The 19,474-nt window shown below is 40.9% G+C and overlaps 1 protein-coding gene across 1 annotated transcript in view; it reads right to left on the bottom strand.

Annotated features, from left to right (window-relative positions):
• pi4k2b (phosphatidylinositol 4-kinase type 2 beta) overlaps positions 1 to 19,474 on the bottom strand; it is a 49,699-nt gene that overhangs the window by 10,529 nt on the left and 19,696 nt on the right. Inside the window, exons 2-4 of the mRNA XM_067989154.1 lie at positions 12,226 to 12,426; positions 8,711 to 8,842; positions 6,071 to 6,224 (exon numbers count right to left, since the gene is read on the bottom strand). Coding sequence (XP_067845255.1) covers positions 6,071 to 6,224; positions 8,711 to 8,842; positions 12,226 to 12,426 — 487 coding nt within the window. The remainder of the gene's footprint in view (positions 1 to 6,070; positions 6,225 to 8,710; positions 8,843 to 12,225; positions 12,427 to 19,474) is intronic.

Consider the following 19,474-nt stretch of genomic DNA (forward strand, 5'->3'; position numbering starts at 1 on the left):
AACCTCTTAACTGTTCTCTCGGCGTAGGTACTTCATTATATCCAACTCCATAAGAACATAGGTACAGGAGTAGGCCATTCAGCCCCTCGAGTCTGTTCCACCATTCAATTTGACCGTGACTGATCTGTATCTTAACTCCATTTACCCACCTTGATTCCATAACCCTTACCTAACAAAAGTATATCAAACTCAGTTATGAAATTTCCAATTGACCTAGCCTCAACAGCTTTTTTTTTGAGGGAGTGTGTTCCAGATTTCCATTACCCTTTGTGTCAAGAAGTGCTTCCTGACATCACTCCTGAACAGCCTAGCTCTAATTTTAAGGTTATGCCCTCTTGTTCTGGACTCCCCCACCAGAGGAAATAGTGTATCTCTATCTACGCTAGCAAATCCTTGAATAATCTTAAACACCTCAATTAGTCCACCCCTTAATCTTCTATACTTAAGGGAACAAGGAGATACTCCAATTCATAGTATTCCTGTATGTCAATGTCTTCATTTGGTTGTCTTAACCAATTTCACCAATTCATCAACAGTTCACACTTATGTACTAATACTTCCAACCTAATAGATTTTAAGGCTGTTCCAAAATACCTAGCATTTTTGGGGGAAGACGACAGGATGAAAGAACTCTGTGATAAACTGGATTCTTTTACCCTCAGTCTGGTTCAGCAATCACTGAGTCAAATACACCTTCAGAGTTAAACAGAAGCTTTATTCTGCGCGCAGGACTTGGTCTTATTGCCTTGACAGTGACTCCCACCAGAGTCTGTCAAGTCCAACAGAACAAGCAATTAACATTCAGTGCGTTGCATAGTTATACCATTTACAGCGAGAGCATAGCTTAACTGACAGTTCCCAAGAGCCAATCACAAGTGGGACACGTATACATACATTTCACAATCCTGCCTTAGTTACAAAAGCGCGGGGTAAGTTACAGAAACCGACTAAAGGCTGTATCCTTATCTCTATCCCACAGAATGTTCCTTCAGCGTGGCCCCCTCCCTAAATTCCAAAGCTGGTTAATCACAGGGCTGAAGTCAGAATCAAGGCTACATGGCCTCTCAAGAACTGTATTCTCATTATATTATAAGCCAGCAATACCCTTATCTGCATGGGGGAAAGGGGGGGGGGGGGGGGTGGGGAGGCCAGACAGTACCAAGCATCTGGACAGCCAACTTAATTATCAACATACTAAGGACAATTGCGTCTTTCTGTGAGTGTGTGTAAAATTGTAACTACCCTATGTATGGGAGTCAAGGAGTTAACATTAGTCAAATACCCATCATGCTTTTCTCTTTTTTATGGTCAAGTAACTGTTCACGTATTTCTACATTAATGTGGTCTTTATGGTTTTCCACATTTGCATTTATATTAGTTTCTTCTATAGTACGGTTCTCCATTAAATTCACTTCATAGTATATGATACAGCACAGGAGGCCATTCGGCCCATCGTGCCTGTGCTGGCTCTTTGGTAAAACTAGCCAATTAGTCCCATTCCCCTGCTCTTTCCCCATAGCCCTGTAAATGTTTTCCCTTCAAGTATTTATCCAATTCCCTTTTGAAAGTTATTATTGAAACTGCTTCCACCACCCTTTCAGGCAGTGCATTCCTGATCATAACTCACTGCATAAAAAAAATGTTTCCTCACGTCGCCTCTGGACCTTTTGCCAAACATCTTAAATCTGTGTCCTCTGGTTACTGACACTTCTGCCAACGGAAACAGTTTCTCCTTATTTACTCTATTAAAAACCTTCATTATTTTGAACACCTCTATTAAATCTCCCCTTAACCTTCCCTGCTCTTAGAGCAACCCCAGTTCCTCCAGTCTCTCTAGATAACTGAAGTCCCTCATCCCTGGTACCGTTCCGGTCAATCTCTTCTGCACCCTCCCCAAGACCTTGACATCATTCCTAAAGTGTGGTGCCCAGAATCGAATACTCCAGCTGAGGCCTATCCAGTGTTTCATAAAGCTTTAGCAAAACTTCCTTGCTTTTGTACTTTTATGCCTCTATTAATAAAGCCCAGGATCCCATATGCTTTTTTTAAATCAGCCTTCTCAACTTGTTCTGCCACCTTCAAAGATTTGTGTACATTTACCCCCAGGTCTCTGTTCCTGCGCCCCCTTTAAATTGTACCATTTAGTTTATATTGCCTCTCCTCATTCTTTCTATCAAAATGTATCACTTCACACTTCTTTGCATTAAATTTCATCTGCCACGTGTCTGCCCATTTCACCAGTCTGTCTATGTCTTCCTGAAGTCTGTTACTATTCTCCACATTGTTCATTATATTTCCGAGTTTCGTATCATCTGCAAACTTTGAAATTATAAACTGTATACCCAGGTCATTAATATATATCAAGAGCAGCAGTCCTAATATTGACCCCTGGGGAACACTACTGTATACTTCCCTCCAGTATGAAAAAACAACCACTACTTTCTGCTTTTTGTCCCCTAGCTAATTTTGTATCCATGCCATTGTCCCTTTAATTTTGCTAACAAGTCTATTATGTGGTACTTTATCAAATGCCTTTTGAAAGTCCATATACACAATATCAACCGCACTACCCTCACTAACCCTCTCCGTTGCTTCATCAAAGAATGCAATCAAGTTAGTCAAACACGATTTTCCTTTAACAAATCCGTGCTGACTTTCATTTATTAGTCCATACTTTTCGAAGTGCAAATTAATTTTGTTCCGGATTATTGTCTCTAAGTTTCCCCACCACCGACGTTAGGGATAAACCTGGCAATTACAGGCCAATCAGCCTCTCCTTTTTTGAACAGGGATGTAACATTAGCAATCCTCCAGTCCTCTGGCACCACCCCCATATCAAAGGAGGATTGGAAGATTGTGGCCTGAGTCTCTGCAATTTCTACTCGTATTTCCCTCAGTAACCGAGGATGCATCCCATCTGGACCAGATGACTTTTCTACTTTGAGTACTTCCAACCTTTTAAGTATCTCCTCCTTATATAGTTTTATCCTTTCTAATATCACTACTACCTCCTCCTTTACTGCTACATTGGCAGCATCCTCTTCTCTAGTGAAGACCAATACGAAATATTAATCTAGTACCTCAGCCATACCCTCTGCCTCCATAAGATGATCTTTTCCCCCGAATTGGCCCACCCTTCCTTTGACCACCCTTTTACTATTTATATGTTAGCCACTAATCTATTCTCATACTCTCTGCCTCTTATTCCCTTTTTCAGATCTCTTCTGTACTTTCCATATTTAGCTTGCTTCTCTACTGTATTATGAACTGTACATTTTTCATAAGCCTCCTTTTTATCTCTATAGTCCTCCAGGGAGTTCTAGCTTTGGATGTCCTTCCTTTTCCCCTCGTAGCGATGTGTCTACTCTGTACCCAAATCATTTCCTCTTTGAAAGCCTCCCATTCTCCAATTACTGTTTTGCCTACCAATTTTTGATTCCTATCCACCAGGGCAAGATCACTTTTTAAACTCACAAATTAGCCCTCCTCCAGTTAAGTATTTTTACACTTGATTATTCCTTGTCCCTTTCCATAACTATTCTAAATGTCATGATATTATGATCACTGTTCCTCAAATGCTTCCCCACTGAAACATGTCCACGTGCTCCACTTCATTCCCCAGAACTAGATCCGGGACTGTTTCCTTCCTCGTTGGGTTGGAAACACACTGCTCAAGAAAGTTGTCTTGTTTACATTTCAGGAATTGCTCCCCCTCTTTGCCCTTAACACCGTTACCATCCCAGTCTATAATCGAGATTTGAGGTCCACCGTTACCACTACTCGATAGTTCTTGTATCTTTCTGTAATTTGGCTGTAAATTTGCTCCTCCATCTCCTTCCCACTAGTTGCTGGCTTTTAGTATACACTCAGTAGCATAATAGCTCCTCTATTGTTACCTTAATTCTAACCAAATAGATTCTGTCTTTGTCCCCTCAACTACATCATCCCTTTCCAGTGGTATAATAGTTTTTGTTCAATACTGCCACCCCCCCGCCTTTCTTTCCTGCCCTATCTTTCCCGAATACTTTGTAGCCAGGAATATTAAATACCCAATGCTCCCCCTTCTTCGAGCCAAGTCTCTATTACCACTATATGTGGCAACTTGTGTCTGCAACTCACCAACCTTATTTACCATGCTACGTGGATTTATGCACATGCACTCCAAACTCATTTTAGGCTATCTCGCATTTGCCCCATTTGATCCATCCTGTTTCAAACTATTCTTTACTCTAGTGTTGTCTCTCCCAGTCCTCGGTGCACCTTGTTTCTCCTTTCTAATGTTTCATCCTGGGGCCAACCCCCCTGCCAAATTAGTTTAAACCCTTCCCCACCACAAGTTAAACTCCCTGTGAGGAAATTGGTCCCAGCTCTGTTGATGTGCAACCCGTCCATCTTGAACAGCTCCCTCCTGCCCCAAAACTGGTCCCAATGCCCCAGGAATATGAAGCCCTCCCTTCTGCACCATTTCTCCAGCCATGCATTAATCTGTCTTATCCTACTATGTCTATACGCACTAGTGCGTGACATGGAGTAATCCAGAGATTACTACCTTTGAGGTCCTGCTTTTTAAACTTCCTCCCTAGCTCCTGAAACTCTGACTGCAGGGCCTCAACCCCTTCCCTTCCTGTCATTGGCTCCCACATGGACCACAACTTCTGGCTGTTCCCCTTCCCTCCTCAAAATGTTCTGCACCCTCAGATATCCTTTACCCTTGCACCAGGAAGGCAATACACTATGCGAGACTCATGTCGGCGGTTGCAAAAACGTCTGTCTGTCCTCAACTATTGAATCCCCTATAGCCAATGCAAATCTACACTTCACTGTGCCCCCCGTGCAGTCCTTTGCCCCACGGTGCCATGCTCCAGACTACATTCCTTCGAGGTATCGTCACTCTCACCGGTATTCAATACTGAAAACCGGTTAGTAAGCATCACACCCCTGGAGGATGCCTACACTACCTGCCTCCCTCTTCCTACCCTGCCAGATGGCCACCCAATTACTGTTCTGAGCTTTGTGTGGCTGTGTGGTGACTACCTCTTGGAACGTACATTCCAGGAAATTCTCAGCCTCCTCTGAGCTCGAGCAACTAGAGGCACTTCCTGCACACAATCACCCAGGACACCTGAAGTGTCCTGGAGTTCCCACATGATACAGGAATTTCAGGCAATGGGTTCCAGCTGTCCCTCCATTGTATTTAGAGTCTACTTAGATTTTTTTATATATATAAAAAAAGATTTACCTCTTGTTATTTATATGTTGTCTTAGTACCTAAACATCTCTTAGAAAGCAAATATCCACTAGAGACAAACTGGTTATAGCAGTATTTATTGTACTAGACTAGCAATCCAGAGTGTAACAGTTCAAATCCCAAGATGGCAAATTGTGAAATTTAATTCAATAAATGTGGTAATTTTCTGGCTAACAATGGAAAAACAACAATCATAAAACCCAACTAGCTCACTAATGTCCTTCACTGAAAGGAGTCCTGACATCCTTACCTGACCTGACTTATATGTGACTCCAATCTTACACTATGTAGTTGACTTTTAATACTGCCAGAGATGCAAGCCAGCCGATTATCATGGTTTCTGTAGATGGGCAATAATTGCAGAAGTTACATTTCATAAGTTTATGCACTTGTAATAACACCTCTCAAGTATTGCTGTGCATTCACCATTATCTGCATTGAAAGGTGCAGATTTCGTCACTTAGTTTTACAACTCTGTTTTTTCATGCCACTGGATTCACTGGTACCATTTCTAGCTCACTAGATATATAAGAGCAGGCTTAGTGCGCCTGATGCTTTTATGTCAATAGTGCTAAATTGATATGCTTGAGTTGGGGGAGGGAGGAAATTGAGAGAAAAGAGAACATTCTTTTCTAAATTCTAATTCTCTACCTCTAAAGGTAGGTTACCCAAAATTAGAAGGCAGAATAAGTCAAATGTAAAACTTTTATTCAAACTTAACTTCAATGGTAACAAAACATTTTCCATGGCTAATAGGTTTCTCTGAACAATTTTAAATAGCAAAGTGTACAGTCCAACTTCAAAAGGAGATTTGACACTTACCTGTATTCCTAATGATGTAATCTAAGATCACCAATCTCTCAAACTGAGACTGAAGCTGCTTGCGAGTGTTTTCTGGCAATGGGTTGGTTTCAAATTTTCGAAGCCAGTAGTCTGCTTCCTTGTAACCTTCTACAAACAGTTGAAAGGAGCCAACCTATAGAAGTAGGATACAGGTTGAGGTCTGTAAAGACACTTTAAATTTTATTCTTTTTTGTGCTTATGCCTTCTTGAAGTGCCAGTCTGCGCTCACGATAGAAATAGCTGTAGCAGAGAGCCTATTGCATTTGTTGTTGCACATAGATAACTAAGGAACACCCAGCAGATCCCTGCAGTGGCTCAGTCCTGTTAGTGGGCCTTATGCATTAATAAACAGCAGTAACAGCTCCAAGCATTGAAAACCAAACACATACCCACTGAAACCAAATCTGATTGAACACACTGATATTGCAATAAATTTAATAAATAACACTTTGGAAAATTACTATACATCAGATCAATTTATTTTTAAATTGGACATCCATTTTTTCAAGGGCAGAGAGTAATTTATGAAGCCAATTTCAATAGATTGCTACAGCGTACCATCAGGCCCACTGGCTCTATTTGCTCTGTGCGCCTGGCAATCATGTATAGCTAGGTGACTGTGCGCGCATCTATTCTTGTACTGTACTTTAAAAGCTCTGTCATACTACGTGTATGTGGGAACATTCTTTTGCCATATCTTAGCTTACAGAAATTAGTCATGGGGTCACATACCATTAACCTTTTGTCAATTGTTAAAGCGATAGCTTCATTAATAAACCTTGCCCAAAACATATTGCTCGTTCTAAATTTGATATTACCATATTTGCAGTTACAGGCATCTAAAAATAAAAAGGGCAAGACCTGTCCAGATAAAACTAAACCTTGACCTGCGTAACTTTGGGGAACAGAACATTTCACACACATTGAAAGCAACATCATTTACCTTCAAATGGGCTAACTTTACAAAAATGGCTGAAGAACTGGCAAAAGTTGACTGGGCAACCCTACTAGATAGACAATCAAGTAGCAAGGACAAATTGGTTCTATTTAAAGCCATTCTCAAACAGAATGAAGCCATATGTCCCAATGGTTAAAAGAAGGACACATGGTAAACCAAAACCATTATGGCCGACAAGGAATGTACAGAGGCAAATTTGAACAAAACAGTAGGTGTTCCACAATCTTAAGGCAATTATCTTGCAGGAAAACAGAGAAAAGTATCGAGTGCAATTAAGGAAGACAAAAACAGTCATAAGATTGAAAAGATGATGGCGCGTAATTGTGGCAGGAATAGCAAAAGCTTTTTTTTAAGCTATGTCCGTAGTCAGAAGAAAGGACCATATACGGCCACTAAAGGATACTGTAGGGCAGATTCAAACTGATCCAAAAAGATTTACAAGTGCTAGGGGAGTGGGCCACACATGGCAAATAGCATTTAATTTAGATAAATGTAGTGGCATGCATGTTGGTAGGGCCAACACAGAATGTGCGCATCATTTGTGGGGAACGATACTGAAAGAGGTTGAGTGACAAAAAGATCTTGGTGTTATTGTGTACAGATCACTAAAGGTTCATGACCAATGTAGAGAAACTGTAACTAAAGCTAACAAGGTATTGGGTCGCTGGTCAGACCGCATCTAGAGTACTGTGCCCAGTTTTGGACCCCCCACATGATGGGTGATATAGCGGCCTTGGAAAAGGTCCAGAGGAGAGCTACAAGAATGATTCCTAGCTTAAAGAACCTCAGCTACTCAGATATGCTCAAGGACCTTGGTCTATTTACTTTAGATAACATTTCCAACAACGTTCACCTGAGGAAGGAGGAAGCCTCCGAAAGCTTGTGAATTTAAAATAAAATTGCTGGACTATAACTTGGTGTTGTAAAATTGTTTACAATTATTTACTTTAGAGCAGCAAAGACTTAGAGGTCACCTGATAGAGGTCTATTAAAAAAATTTAAAGGGCTGTATAGCACCCCTATTGATAAATTATTCCAGTTTAACAGGTTGGGGAGGACCAGGAGACACGAGTTTAAACTATGGAAGAGTAGGAATAAATTGGATATTAGACAGTTCTTCATTTCACAGAGAATTGAGAGCCTCTGGAATACATTGCCAGCTGGTGAGGTGGTGCTGACACTCTGCCCTCAAAAGGGAGCTGGACCGGTTCCTGACTGGGGCAGAGATCGCATCATATAGAAGAGAAGTGTCTTTATAGATAACACTTGGTCCATGTGATCTCCTGGACTGGTTTTGATCGCCTGAGGGGGTTGGAGAGGAATTTTAGAGTATTTTTTCTCTTATTGGCCCTGGGCTTTTTCACCTCTCCCAGGAAATTATATGGCTGCAGGAGTGGGTGTGGGAGGTTGGTCGATCGGAGGGGGAGGGAAGAAGTGTTGGCCATGAATGTCCGACCATCATGGCACGGGGCAGGCTTGATGGACCAGCTGGTCTTTCCCTGCCCATCAATTTTGTACGTATGTTTGTAAATTCTATTCCTTTGTTTCTAAATAATTTACTCTATTTGTATACTCAAGCAAATGCCACAAATTTAAAAATACTGAAATGACCACAAAACCTCAGACTGCTATTACCTACAAAAGATTTTGAAGATAAATACCTTAGGAGGCAGCCCAATCCTATGAAACCTGCGACCAACTTTTGGCACTTTTTCTAGAGCATATTTCTTTCCTCTGGATTTTGCACGATCTATTGCACTATAGTTGAATGTTTCACTTGCAAGCCAAACTACCTATGTAAAGAAAACAAAAGAAAGAAAGCATGTATAAATTAGGCTTATTACTGGAGCATATTTTGAAAATGATGCAGCAGGGAACAGCATTCTGAATTCATATCTTGATGGATTCCTTGCAAAATCACTAAAAACACTGAACATAAAATGTCATACTTATAGCAGGATTGTGCATATATCTATACAACTTTATAATACTAAAAGAACACTTGCAGCTGGCAATAGAGTGGTTTGACACCAAAATGTTTGGAGTATATAGCTTAACACTGGAGCCATCTGCTGGCATTAATGAACAAAGCACGACATCAACAACAACTTACATTTATATAGTGTCTAACATTAAAATGGACATGGAACTGAGGTGGGATAGATTGGGGATGGGGGAAATCAAAAGCCCTGTTTGAAAAGATGGGGTTTGGGAAGGCTTTTAAAGTTAGAGAAAGAAGTGCAAATGCAGTGGGGTTTAGAGAGGGGGGTTCCAGAAAGTGGGGCTAAGGCAGTTGAAGACTGCCATTTAATAAGTAGACTGGGCAAGGGAAGAGAGAGATGAACAAAAGGCCAGAGTCAGAGGACCACCAGAGTCAGGAATGGTGGTGGGGGAACATAGAGCAGGAGGAAGTTGCAAAGATAGGGTAGGGCAAGGCAACGGAGGTATTTGAAAACTAAAACAAGGAGTTTAAATTTAATACATTGGGCACGCAGGCAGCGTTGGTCAGCGAGGATGAGGGCAACAGGATACAGGTGGCTGTGTCTTGAACAAGTGGGAATTTGTTGAGGGTGAAGGATGGGAGTACAGGAAGGAGGGCATTAGAATAATTTAGTTTATAGGTGACAGAAGCACAAAGAGAGTTTTAACAAGAGAGGCTGAGGTAGGAGCAGAGGTGGGCAGTGCTGCACAGGACGAAATAAGTGATCTAGGTGATTAATAGGATGTGCAACTTGAAGCTCAGTTCTGGGTTGAACAGAAGCTAACGTTTTGGATGATTCAGTCTGAGTGAATGGCCAGGGAGAGGGAAGAATCAATGCCAAGGGTTTATATCAGGGGCTGAAAATGACAACTTTGGTCTTCCTGATGTTAAGTTGGGGAAGTCATAACTCATCCATAACGAATGTTGGACAGGTAGTCTGAAAGCCCGCATTTGAGCATAGGGCTGCGAGTTAGTGAAGAGGTAGAGCTGGGGGTAATCAACATACATGGATGCAGGCCCCGTGTCTGCTGATGAGATTCCCGCAGAGCAGCACGTAGCTAAGAGGAGAGGGATGAAGTATAGAATATTGGGCGACTCCGGAGAAGACAGCGGATGGGGCGGAATGAGAAGCCATTGGTGGAGATCCACTGATTGTGTTCAGATAGATAGTAGAATCATGCAAGAGCATGACAACAAAGGATATGCAATGGAGGAGAACGACAGTCCATGGAATTAAACATCGCAGACAAGTTAAGGAGAAGAGGAGATAAGTCATCGCGGTCGCAGTCACAGAAGATGCAATTTTGACTTTGGTCAAGTACATTTTGGTGCTGTGAGCAGGGTGGAAACCAGTTTGGAGGAATTCAAATGGCATTTTAAGTCGATGAGGCGTTCAATCCTAAGAGGAAAAGAAAGTTATGATGGGGTGATAGTTGGACAAGACAGAGGGGTATAGTGTATATTTTGTTGAGGGGAGGGGGCTGATAACAGTGGTTTTAAAAGGGAGAAAGACTTCTGTTAAGGTGTAGATATTTCAAGAAGACAGCAACATAATTTATAAGGAAGTAAAAGGCAGCCATACAACTCAAAGTTAAATCTCCATACCTGCATGATGGTATACATTTCATACCTTTGTTGTTAATCTATAATATTTATTACATTAGAATAGTAATATTGAATCTTTTCACTTTTGGGACTTGGGTTGAAGACTCAGGCTGGATGGGATGGGAAAGTCTCTTCTGGCTGCATGACTTCTACATAAAACATACTGAGCCAGTTTCAAAATAGGTCTATAAATACAAAAATACCCACAATTTGGGCATAAATCTGCATTAAAACTGGCAACCTCAATCTGTAAGAACGGCTGATATGGGACATAATGTTCACATTGGTGCATTGGAGGGTGCTCATCACTGGTTAGGGGTGAAGACACATTATTTGGGCAAAGCAGAGGGTGTTGCACTGGTCATGTGGCCATTCTGAAACTTGGGATAAGAACATAAGAAATAGGAGCAGGAGCAGGCCATACAGCCCCTTGAGTCTGCCCCGCCATTCAATAAGATCATGGCTGATCTTTGACCTCAATTCCACTTTCCTGCCCTATCCCCTTATCCCTTGATTCCCCTCGTGTCCAAAAATCTATCAATTTCAGTCTTGAATATAATCCACGACTGAATATCCACAGCCCTCTGGGGTAGAGAATTTCAAAGATTCACAACCCTCTGAGTGAAGGCATTTTTTCTCATCTTGGTCCTAAATGGCCAACCTCTTATCTTGAGACTATGACGCCTAGTTCTAGACTCTCCAGTCAGGGGAAACAGCCTCTCAGCATCTACCCTGTGAAACCCTCTAAGAATTTTATACATTTCAATGAGATCACCTCTCATTCTTCTAAACTCCAGAGAATATAGGCCCATTCTACTCAATCTCTCTTAGGACAGCCCTTGCATCCCAGGAACCAATCTAGTGAACCTTTGCTGCAACCCCTCTAAGGCGAGTATCTCCTTCTTTAGGTAAGGAGACCAAAACTGTATGCAGTACTCCAGGTGTGGTCTCACCAGAGCCCTATATAATTGCAGCAAGACCTCCTTACTCTTGTACTCCAACCCCCTTGCAATAAATGCTAACATACCATTTGTCTTCCTAATTGGACATGAAGCTGAGTTCGGATCGGTCAATGCCCTGTGGGTGGCGGAGAGGGCCCAGGGGCTATGTGGCCGGGTCCTGCTCCGACTTCTTGTGTTCTTTAGATTTGTGGTTGGGATCAGATCAGCCATGATCTTATTGAATGGCGGAGCAGGCTCGAGGGGCCGATTGGCCTACTCCTGCTCCAATTTCTTATGTTCTTATGTAATTGCTTGTTGTACCTGCATGTTAATCACCCAAATCACTGACTACCAACATTACTTAGTCTCTCATCTTTTAAAAAATATTCTGCTTTTCTATTTCTTCCTACCAAAGTGGATAACTTCACATTTCCCCACATGATACTCCATCTGCCACTTTCGTGCCCACTCACTTAACCTGATGCTCATGATGAAAAATTAGTGTCACCTCAAGAGCACTTCCAACAGCAAAATTAAAAAGCGGAACAAATACAGGTGATATCACTCTTTTACTCTAATCTTAGGTGCAGAAGATGGGTGATGTAATTTGTTTATTTCAGTGATCTCCTTAAAACTTACAGTAACATACCTTTGTTTTTGGTACTACTCCCAGCCCCAGTTTTTCATCTACAAGGTAAGCACCAGCTTCTGACAGGTAACCTTGATTAGGTATGAGGCAACCTCGGCCAAAACAGCACGGACAGCAGATCTTGTGGAAAAATTTGGTCCATTTGGGATTTAGTTGCCCATAGGGCTCTTCTGTTTTTGGTTTGAACACTCCAATTATTTTCTGAAAAAAAAATGATCAGTCTATAAAACTTTATTTCAAATATAACCATATGGTAAGAAGCTGAAATTTTGCATTCATTATTTAAAACTAAAGGCATGAGCAACAATTACAAAATAAATCAAAACAGACTAGGGAAATCAAATTGGCAAAAGTAGTTTGGAGGAAGAGTTCATGAAATGCATGAGTCATTTTTCTAGGACAATATGTTGAGGAACCAACTAGGAAACAGGTTATTTTAGATCTAGTATAATGTAACGAGACAGGGTTAATTAGTAATCTTATAGTTAAGGATCCTCTGGGGAAGAGTGATCATAATATTAGGAATTTCATGTTAAGTCTGAAATCAGAGTCTTAAATTTAAACAAAACCAATTATGTAGGTATGACGGGTGAGTTGGCTAAGGTAAATTGGGAAATTAGATTAAAAGATATGACTGTAGATAAACATTTACAGAAATAATTCACAATTCTCAACGAATATACATTCCCTTGAGGAATAAAAACTCCACAGGAAAAATGACTCAACTGTGGCTAACCAGAGAAGTTAAGAGCAGTATTAGATTAAAAGAGGCTTACAATGTTGCCAAAAAGAGTGGTAAGCCTGAGGACTGGGATGGTTTTAGAAATCAGCAAAGGGTGACCAAGAAATTGATAAAGATGGACAAAATTGAATACAAGAGTAAATTAGCAAGAAATATAAAAACAGATTGTAAGAGCTTCTACAAGTATGTAAAAAGGAAGAGATTAGTGAAAGTAAACGTGGGTCCCTTAGAGGCAGAGCCAAGAGAAAGAGGCACAGCCAGCAAATAAGGAAATGGCAGAGACATCAAACAAATACTTTGTATCTGAATTCACAGTAGAAGACACAAAAAACATACCGGAAATATTGGGGAACCAAGGGTCTAATGAGAGTGAGGAACTTAAATCAATTAGGATTAATAAAGAAAAAGTACTGGAGAAATTAATGAGACTAAAAACCGACAAATCTCTCTGATCTGATGGCCTACATCCCAGGGTTTTAAAAGAGGTGGCTGCAGAGATAGTGGATGCATTGTTTTGATCTTCCAGAATTCCCTAGATTCAAGAACAGTCCCTGTGGATTGGAAGGTAGCAAGTGTAACCCTGATATTCAAGAAAGGAAGGAGACACACAACAGGGAACTATAGGCCAGTTAGCCTGACATCAGTAGTAGGGAAAATGCTAGGATCTATAATTAAGGACATAGTAACAGGGCACTTAGAAAATCATATGATTAGGCAGAGTCAAAATGGTTTTATGAAAGATTGTCAAACATGATTTCCCTATTAGAATTTTTTGAGGGTGTAACTAGCAGAGTAGATAACAGGGAACCAGTGGATGTAGTATATTTAGATTTTCAACAAGTATTCCATAAGATGCCACACCAGAGGTTGTTATACAAGATTAGGGCTCATGGGATTGGGGGTAATATATTAGCATGGATTGAGGATTGGTTAATGGACAGAAGAAAGTAGGAACGAACAGGTCATTTCAGGTTGGCAGGTTGTAACTAGTGGGGTGCCGTAAGGATCAGTGCTTGGGCCTCAGCTGTTTACAATATATATCAATGACTTAGATGAGGGGACCGAGTGTAATGTATCCAAGTTTGCTGACAATACAAAGCTAGGTGGGAAAGTAAGCTGTGAGGAGGACACAAAGAAACTGCAAAGGGATATGTTAAGTGAGTGGGCAAGAAGGTGCCAGATGAAGTATAATGTGAGGAAATGTGAAATTATCCACTTTGGTAGGAAGAATAGAAAAGCAGAATATTTTTTAAAAAGGTGAGAGACTTAGATATGAAGGTAGTCAGAGGGATTTGGGTGTCCTTGCACATAAATCACAGAAAGTTAACATGCAAGAACAGCAAGCAATTAGGAAGACAAATGGTATATGTTAGCCTTTATTGCAAGGGGGTTGGAGTACAAGAGTAAGGAGGTTTTGCAATTATACAGGGCTCTGGTGAGACCATACCTGGAGTACTATGTACAGTTTTGGTCATCTTACCTAAGGAAGGGAATTTGCCTTAGAGGGGATGCAAAGAAGGTTCACTAGATTGATTCCTGGGAGGGAGGGGTTATCCTAAGAGGAGAGATTGAATAGAATGGGCCTATATTCTCTGGGGTTTAGAAGAATGAGAAGTGATCTCATTGATATGTATAAAATTCTTCGAGGGCTTGACAGGGTAGATGCAGAGAGGCTATTTACCCTGACTGGAGAGTCTAGAACTAGGGGTCGGCCATTTAGGACTGGGATGTGGAAAAATTTCTTCACTCAAAGGGTTGTGAATCTTTGGAATTCACTACCCTAGAGGGCTGTAGATGTTCAGTCATTGAGTATATTCAAGACTGAGACCGATAAAGTTTTGCACACTAAGGGAATCAAGGGATATGGGGATCGAGCAGGAAAGTGGAGTTGACATTGAAAATCAGCCATGATCTTAATGAATGGCGGAGCAGATTCGAGGGGCCGTATGACCTACTCCTGCTCCTATTTCTTATGTTCTTAGAAGGGCATGGAATGCTACAAGTTGCCGGACATCAAATTCTATTTTTTTTTATTAACACTATTTCCTGGTGAAAATCCCACAAAAGTCCAAAGTGAAGCAGAATATTTACAAACACAAAATCAGAAATTGTATTCCAAGAATGCTTCCATTCTCAATGAACCCAGAGGATAGCAGAAGGCAATTACTTAAGTGCATAAAAAGATCCAGAAAGAGGTGACTAAAATTATACCCAATCTTGGGGCTCTTAGCTATTAGGATCGGCTCAGGAATTGGGGATTTTTTCCACTGGAGAAACATAGGCTTAGAGGGAATACAAGGTTTTTAAAATGATGCTGGAAATTGATTCTGTATAGCTATATAGGTTATTCAAGCTAGGTAGGGATGGGAGAACTAGGAAGCACAAGTATAAATCATGCAAGTAGAGAGATACGTTAGATGCTAGGAAGTATTCTTTTCACAGTCATTGACCTCTGGAACAGATTACTGAAGTGTGTAATGAGTATGGGTTTCATAACAGTAGGACATTATAAACAAACTGATGGGAAAGTGTTACTGGAAGTGTGACACTTAACAGGATGTTTGTACCATCCCCAAGACTTAATATATTACTAGCAGGTTTCCCATAATGTTGCTCATAGTAAATAAGAGGATATGTTGTTTTGCCGCCCCATGGCTGAATGGTCCCTACGAACCCTCTCTCCCATGGCAAATTTCATTGTGCCACCATACCTGTTCAAGGTTACTGAGATGAAAAAAGGCTCTTGGTTTCTTGGGGCACTTAGAGAATCAATACTACATATTTGTATAGTAAAATCACTGATTGCATGATGGCAAATTTCATTGTGTTACCTGCATCAATGTGAAATTTAAGTTTAAAAAAAAATAGCCTGTTTAAGATCACCTAGATGAAATCATGCTCTTAATTTCTGAAGAGTTAAGACTACATTTTTGTGTCATATAATTATAGAATCACAGAAAGGTTACAGCACGGAAGGGGGCCATTCGGCCCATCGAGTCCATGCCGGCTCGATACAAGAGCAATCCAGCTAATCCCACACCCCCGCCCTATCCCCACGTTCCTGCAAATTTTTTCCCTTCAAGTACTTAACCAGTTCCCTTTTGAAGGCCACAATTAAATCTGCCTCCACCACCCCTTCGGGCAGTGCATTCCAGATCCTAACCACTCGCTGTGTAAAAAAGTTTTTCCTCGTGTCACCTTTGGTTCTTTTGCCAATCACCTTAAATCTATGTCCTCTGGTGCTTGACCCTTCCGCCAATGGGAACAGTTTCTCTATCTACTCTGTCTAGACCCTTCATGATTTTGAACATCTCTATCAAATCTCCTCTCAACCTTCTCTGTTGCAAGGAGAACAACCCCAGATTCTCCAGTCCATCCACGTAATCACAGGTGTTTGTGGAGAATTCAGTGGGCTCACAAGGTCACTATGTAGAGAGGGATGAAGCCTCAAAGTAGTAGTTGTGCCTTAATCCTACCCTGAAACTGGTAGCCAGAAATGGTTTGGGGTGGCTAGGCCTGAGAAAGAAAAAAAGGGCTAGCATTAGTAAGGACACAATTACAACTGCTGCTGGGTTAACATCCTAAAATTCCCTAACACCATCATGGAAGCACCACCACTACAAAGACCGCAGTGATTCAGGAAGATCCACCACTTTCTCAGCAAATGCAGCCATGCTAGCATCATCCAAATCCAGAGAACAAAAAAAAGGCGAAGCCCAGATTTATTGGTTGAAAAAGAATTGGCAGATCCAATGGAGGACCAGCAATGGGAGAAAATTAAATGAGATGTATAAAGTAGAGGTTAAATATACTAAGAGTAAAATGCACAAAGGCTGAGGTTCTATGGTTAAATAGAAAGGTTAAAGCAAAAATGAAGTTTAAGAGGCATATGCTAAATGCAGAGGGGATAATACGAAAGGAGCTATGAAAAATATAAACGGATAGAGGATAAGCACAAAGGGAGATTGGGAAGGCTAAAGGCGAGTGGTCAATATTAATGGAAAGTAAGGCTTTATGAGCACATAACTAAAGGCTAGTCAAAGGAAAATTAAAGAACCACTTAGAGACTTACACTTATACTTAAAAAGTGAGCAAAGTGGGGATGCTCATGTATTTTGCCTCAGCTTTTAGAGGAAAGTAAAAGTGGGACTCTAGGAATACCTTAAGAGGGTGTCACAGAACTCTGAAGATGAATGTTCAAAAGAAACTGTATAAAAAGGTTAATGTAATTAAAAGTAAACATGTCACCAGGCCCAGATGATATGCATCCCAGAAGAGTGAAGGAGTTGGGGAGGAGGCAGTAGAGGCATTAACCTTAATTTTCCAGAAATGTTTGGAAACCAGAATTGTGCCAAAGGATAGCAAATGTTACACCTTTGTTAAAGGGGAAGGAAATGAGCCACAAATTTATGGGCCAGTTATTCTTATCACAGCTGTAGGTAAAACTTCTAGACTCCATAATATTGGATTAATTAGAGTGGAAATTTAGAAAGGCTTGGGCTAGTCAGTCTATTAACATGAATTTGTTGAAGGGCAGTTTGTGCTTACCAAATTTATCTTTTATTAAGGAAATCAGAGTGTGTAGATAAAGGGAATGCAGTGGGTGCTGCAAATATAGTTTTTCAGAAGGGATTTGATAAAGTGGCAAAAATCAATACACATTATAATGGAGAATGCAGTTTGCTTGGAGGGAGAAATGGCTAGGGAAAGAAAGCAAAGAACAAATTGATTTTTTTTTCCAGATTAGCTGGATGCAGCCAGCAGTGTGTCCTGAGGATCTGTGCTGCGACCTCTTTAATATTTCATTTCTATAAATGAATTGGACATAGGTACATGTATAATATCAAAGTTTGCTGATGATACAAACTTCGAGAACATGGCAATCTGTGAGGAAGAATGCAGGAAGACATAGAAAGGGTAGTGCAGGTAGGTGTCTCTTGCAATTTAATGCAAAGAAATGTGAAGTAGTAAATATGAGGAAAAATAGTAAAGTTTACCCTAAGAATCTATCCTTGACCCCCTCCTCTTCCTCATCTACATGCTGGCCCTTGGCAACACCATCCATAGACAGAATCAGCTTTCACACATATGCTGACAACACCCAGATTTATCTCTCTTGATCCATCCACTGCCATATTGCTTGTCCTTGATCCAGTCTTGGATGAGCTGCAATTTCCGCCAGTTAAACATTTTGAAGACCAAAGCCATTACCTTCGGCCACCACCACAAACTCTGTACCCTTATCACCAATTCCATCCCTCTCCCCAGCCAGTCTCTGGTTGAACCAGACTGTTCGCCACCTTGATGTCCTATCTGAGCCCAAACTGAGCTTCTGACCATACATGCTCTCCATCACAAAGATTGCCTACTTCCACCTTTGTAACATCACCCACCAATGCCCCAACCCATCTAAAACACGTATGTCACCTTCAGACTCAATTATTCTAATACTCTCCTGGCTGGCCTCCCATTCTCCGTGTTCTGTAATCTACAACTCCTCCAAAACTCTACCATCATGTCCTCTCCCGCACAAAGTCCTGCTCACCCATCATTCCTGTCCCTGCTGACCTACATGGGGGAGCAGTCCCCCAAACGCCTCCAATTTAGAATTCTCATCCGTGTGTAAAAATCTCTTCATGGCTTTACCTATCCCCTATCTATTACCTCCTCCAGCCCTACAACTCATTAGAAGTCCCCATTGCTCCAATGCTGGCCTCTTGTGCAATTGCCCATCCCTTCACCCCTTCATATCATTTACAACAACTTACATTTATAAGAATCTTAAGAGTGGAGGAACAGAGAGTTCTCGATGTGCAGATACACATATCTTTAAGGGAGTGCAGGTAGAAAAGACTATAAAAAAGGGGAGTCTAGGTTTTATACACAAGGACATTGAATATAAAAAAGGAAGTGATGTTGAATTTGCACAAGGCATTCGTTAAGCTACGGTTTAAGTATTCTGTGCAGTTTGGCACATTATAGTTAGGACAGTAAAACCGTGGAAGGGTACAGTGAAGCTTTACTGAAATTATACCAGGAATGAGGGGTTCCAGTTACCCAGAAAGGCTTAAAAAGTTGGGGCTTTTTCCACTGGAGCAGAGATTTTGATTATAAAAGGTTTGAGGGGATAATTGTGAAAGATTGTCTCCAGTGTCTGTGAATCTATACCAAGGGGGTATAAACTCAGGGTGCACTAGAAGAACGTAGGGAGGAGTTGACTGTGTTTTTCCCCACATGGGTTATTAGAACATGAAATGCTTTACCCAGGTGGCTATTCAGGAAAACAGAACATCAATTAAATGGGAATTGACAAGTATTTGAAAATTAATATAAGGGAAAGGAATGGGAAATAGAATTGGAGTAGATTAACTCCAGCTGAATAAGTAACAAACATGGTGGATCAAATGGCCGTCTTCTACACAATAAAATTCTATAATTTTATGAATACAATTTAACAATTCAATAAGTATTTTAGCTCAGTTTCAAGAATGGATCAGGATGTGAGAA

The sequence above is a fragment of the Heptranchias perlo genome, chromosome 1 (genome assembly GCF_035084215.1).
Source record: "Heptranchias perlo isolate sHepPer1 chromosome 1, sHepPer1.hap1, whole genome shotgun sequence".
NCBI lineage: Eukaryota > Metazoa > Chordata > Chondrichthyes > Hexanchiformes > Hexanchidae > Heptranchias > Heptranchias perlo.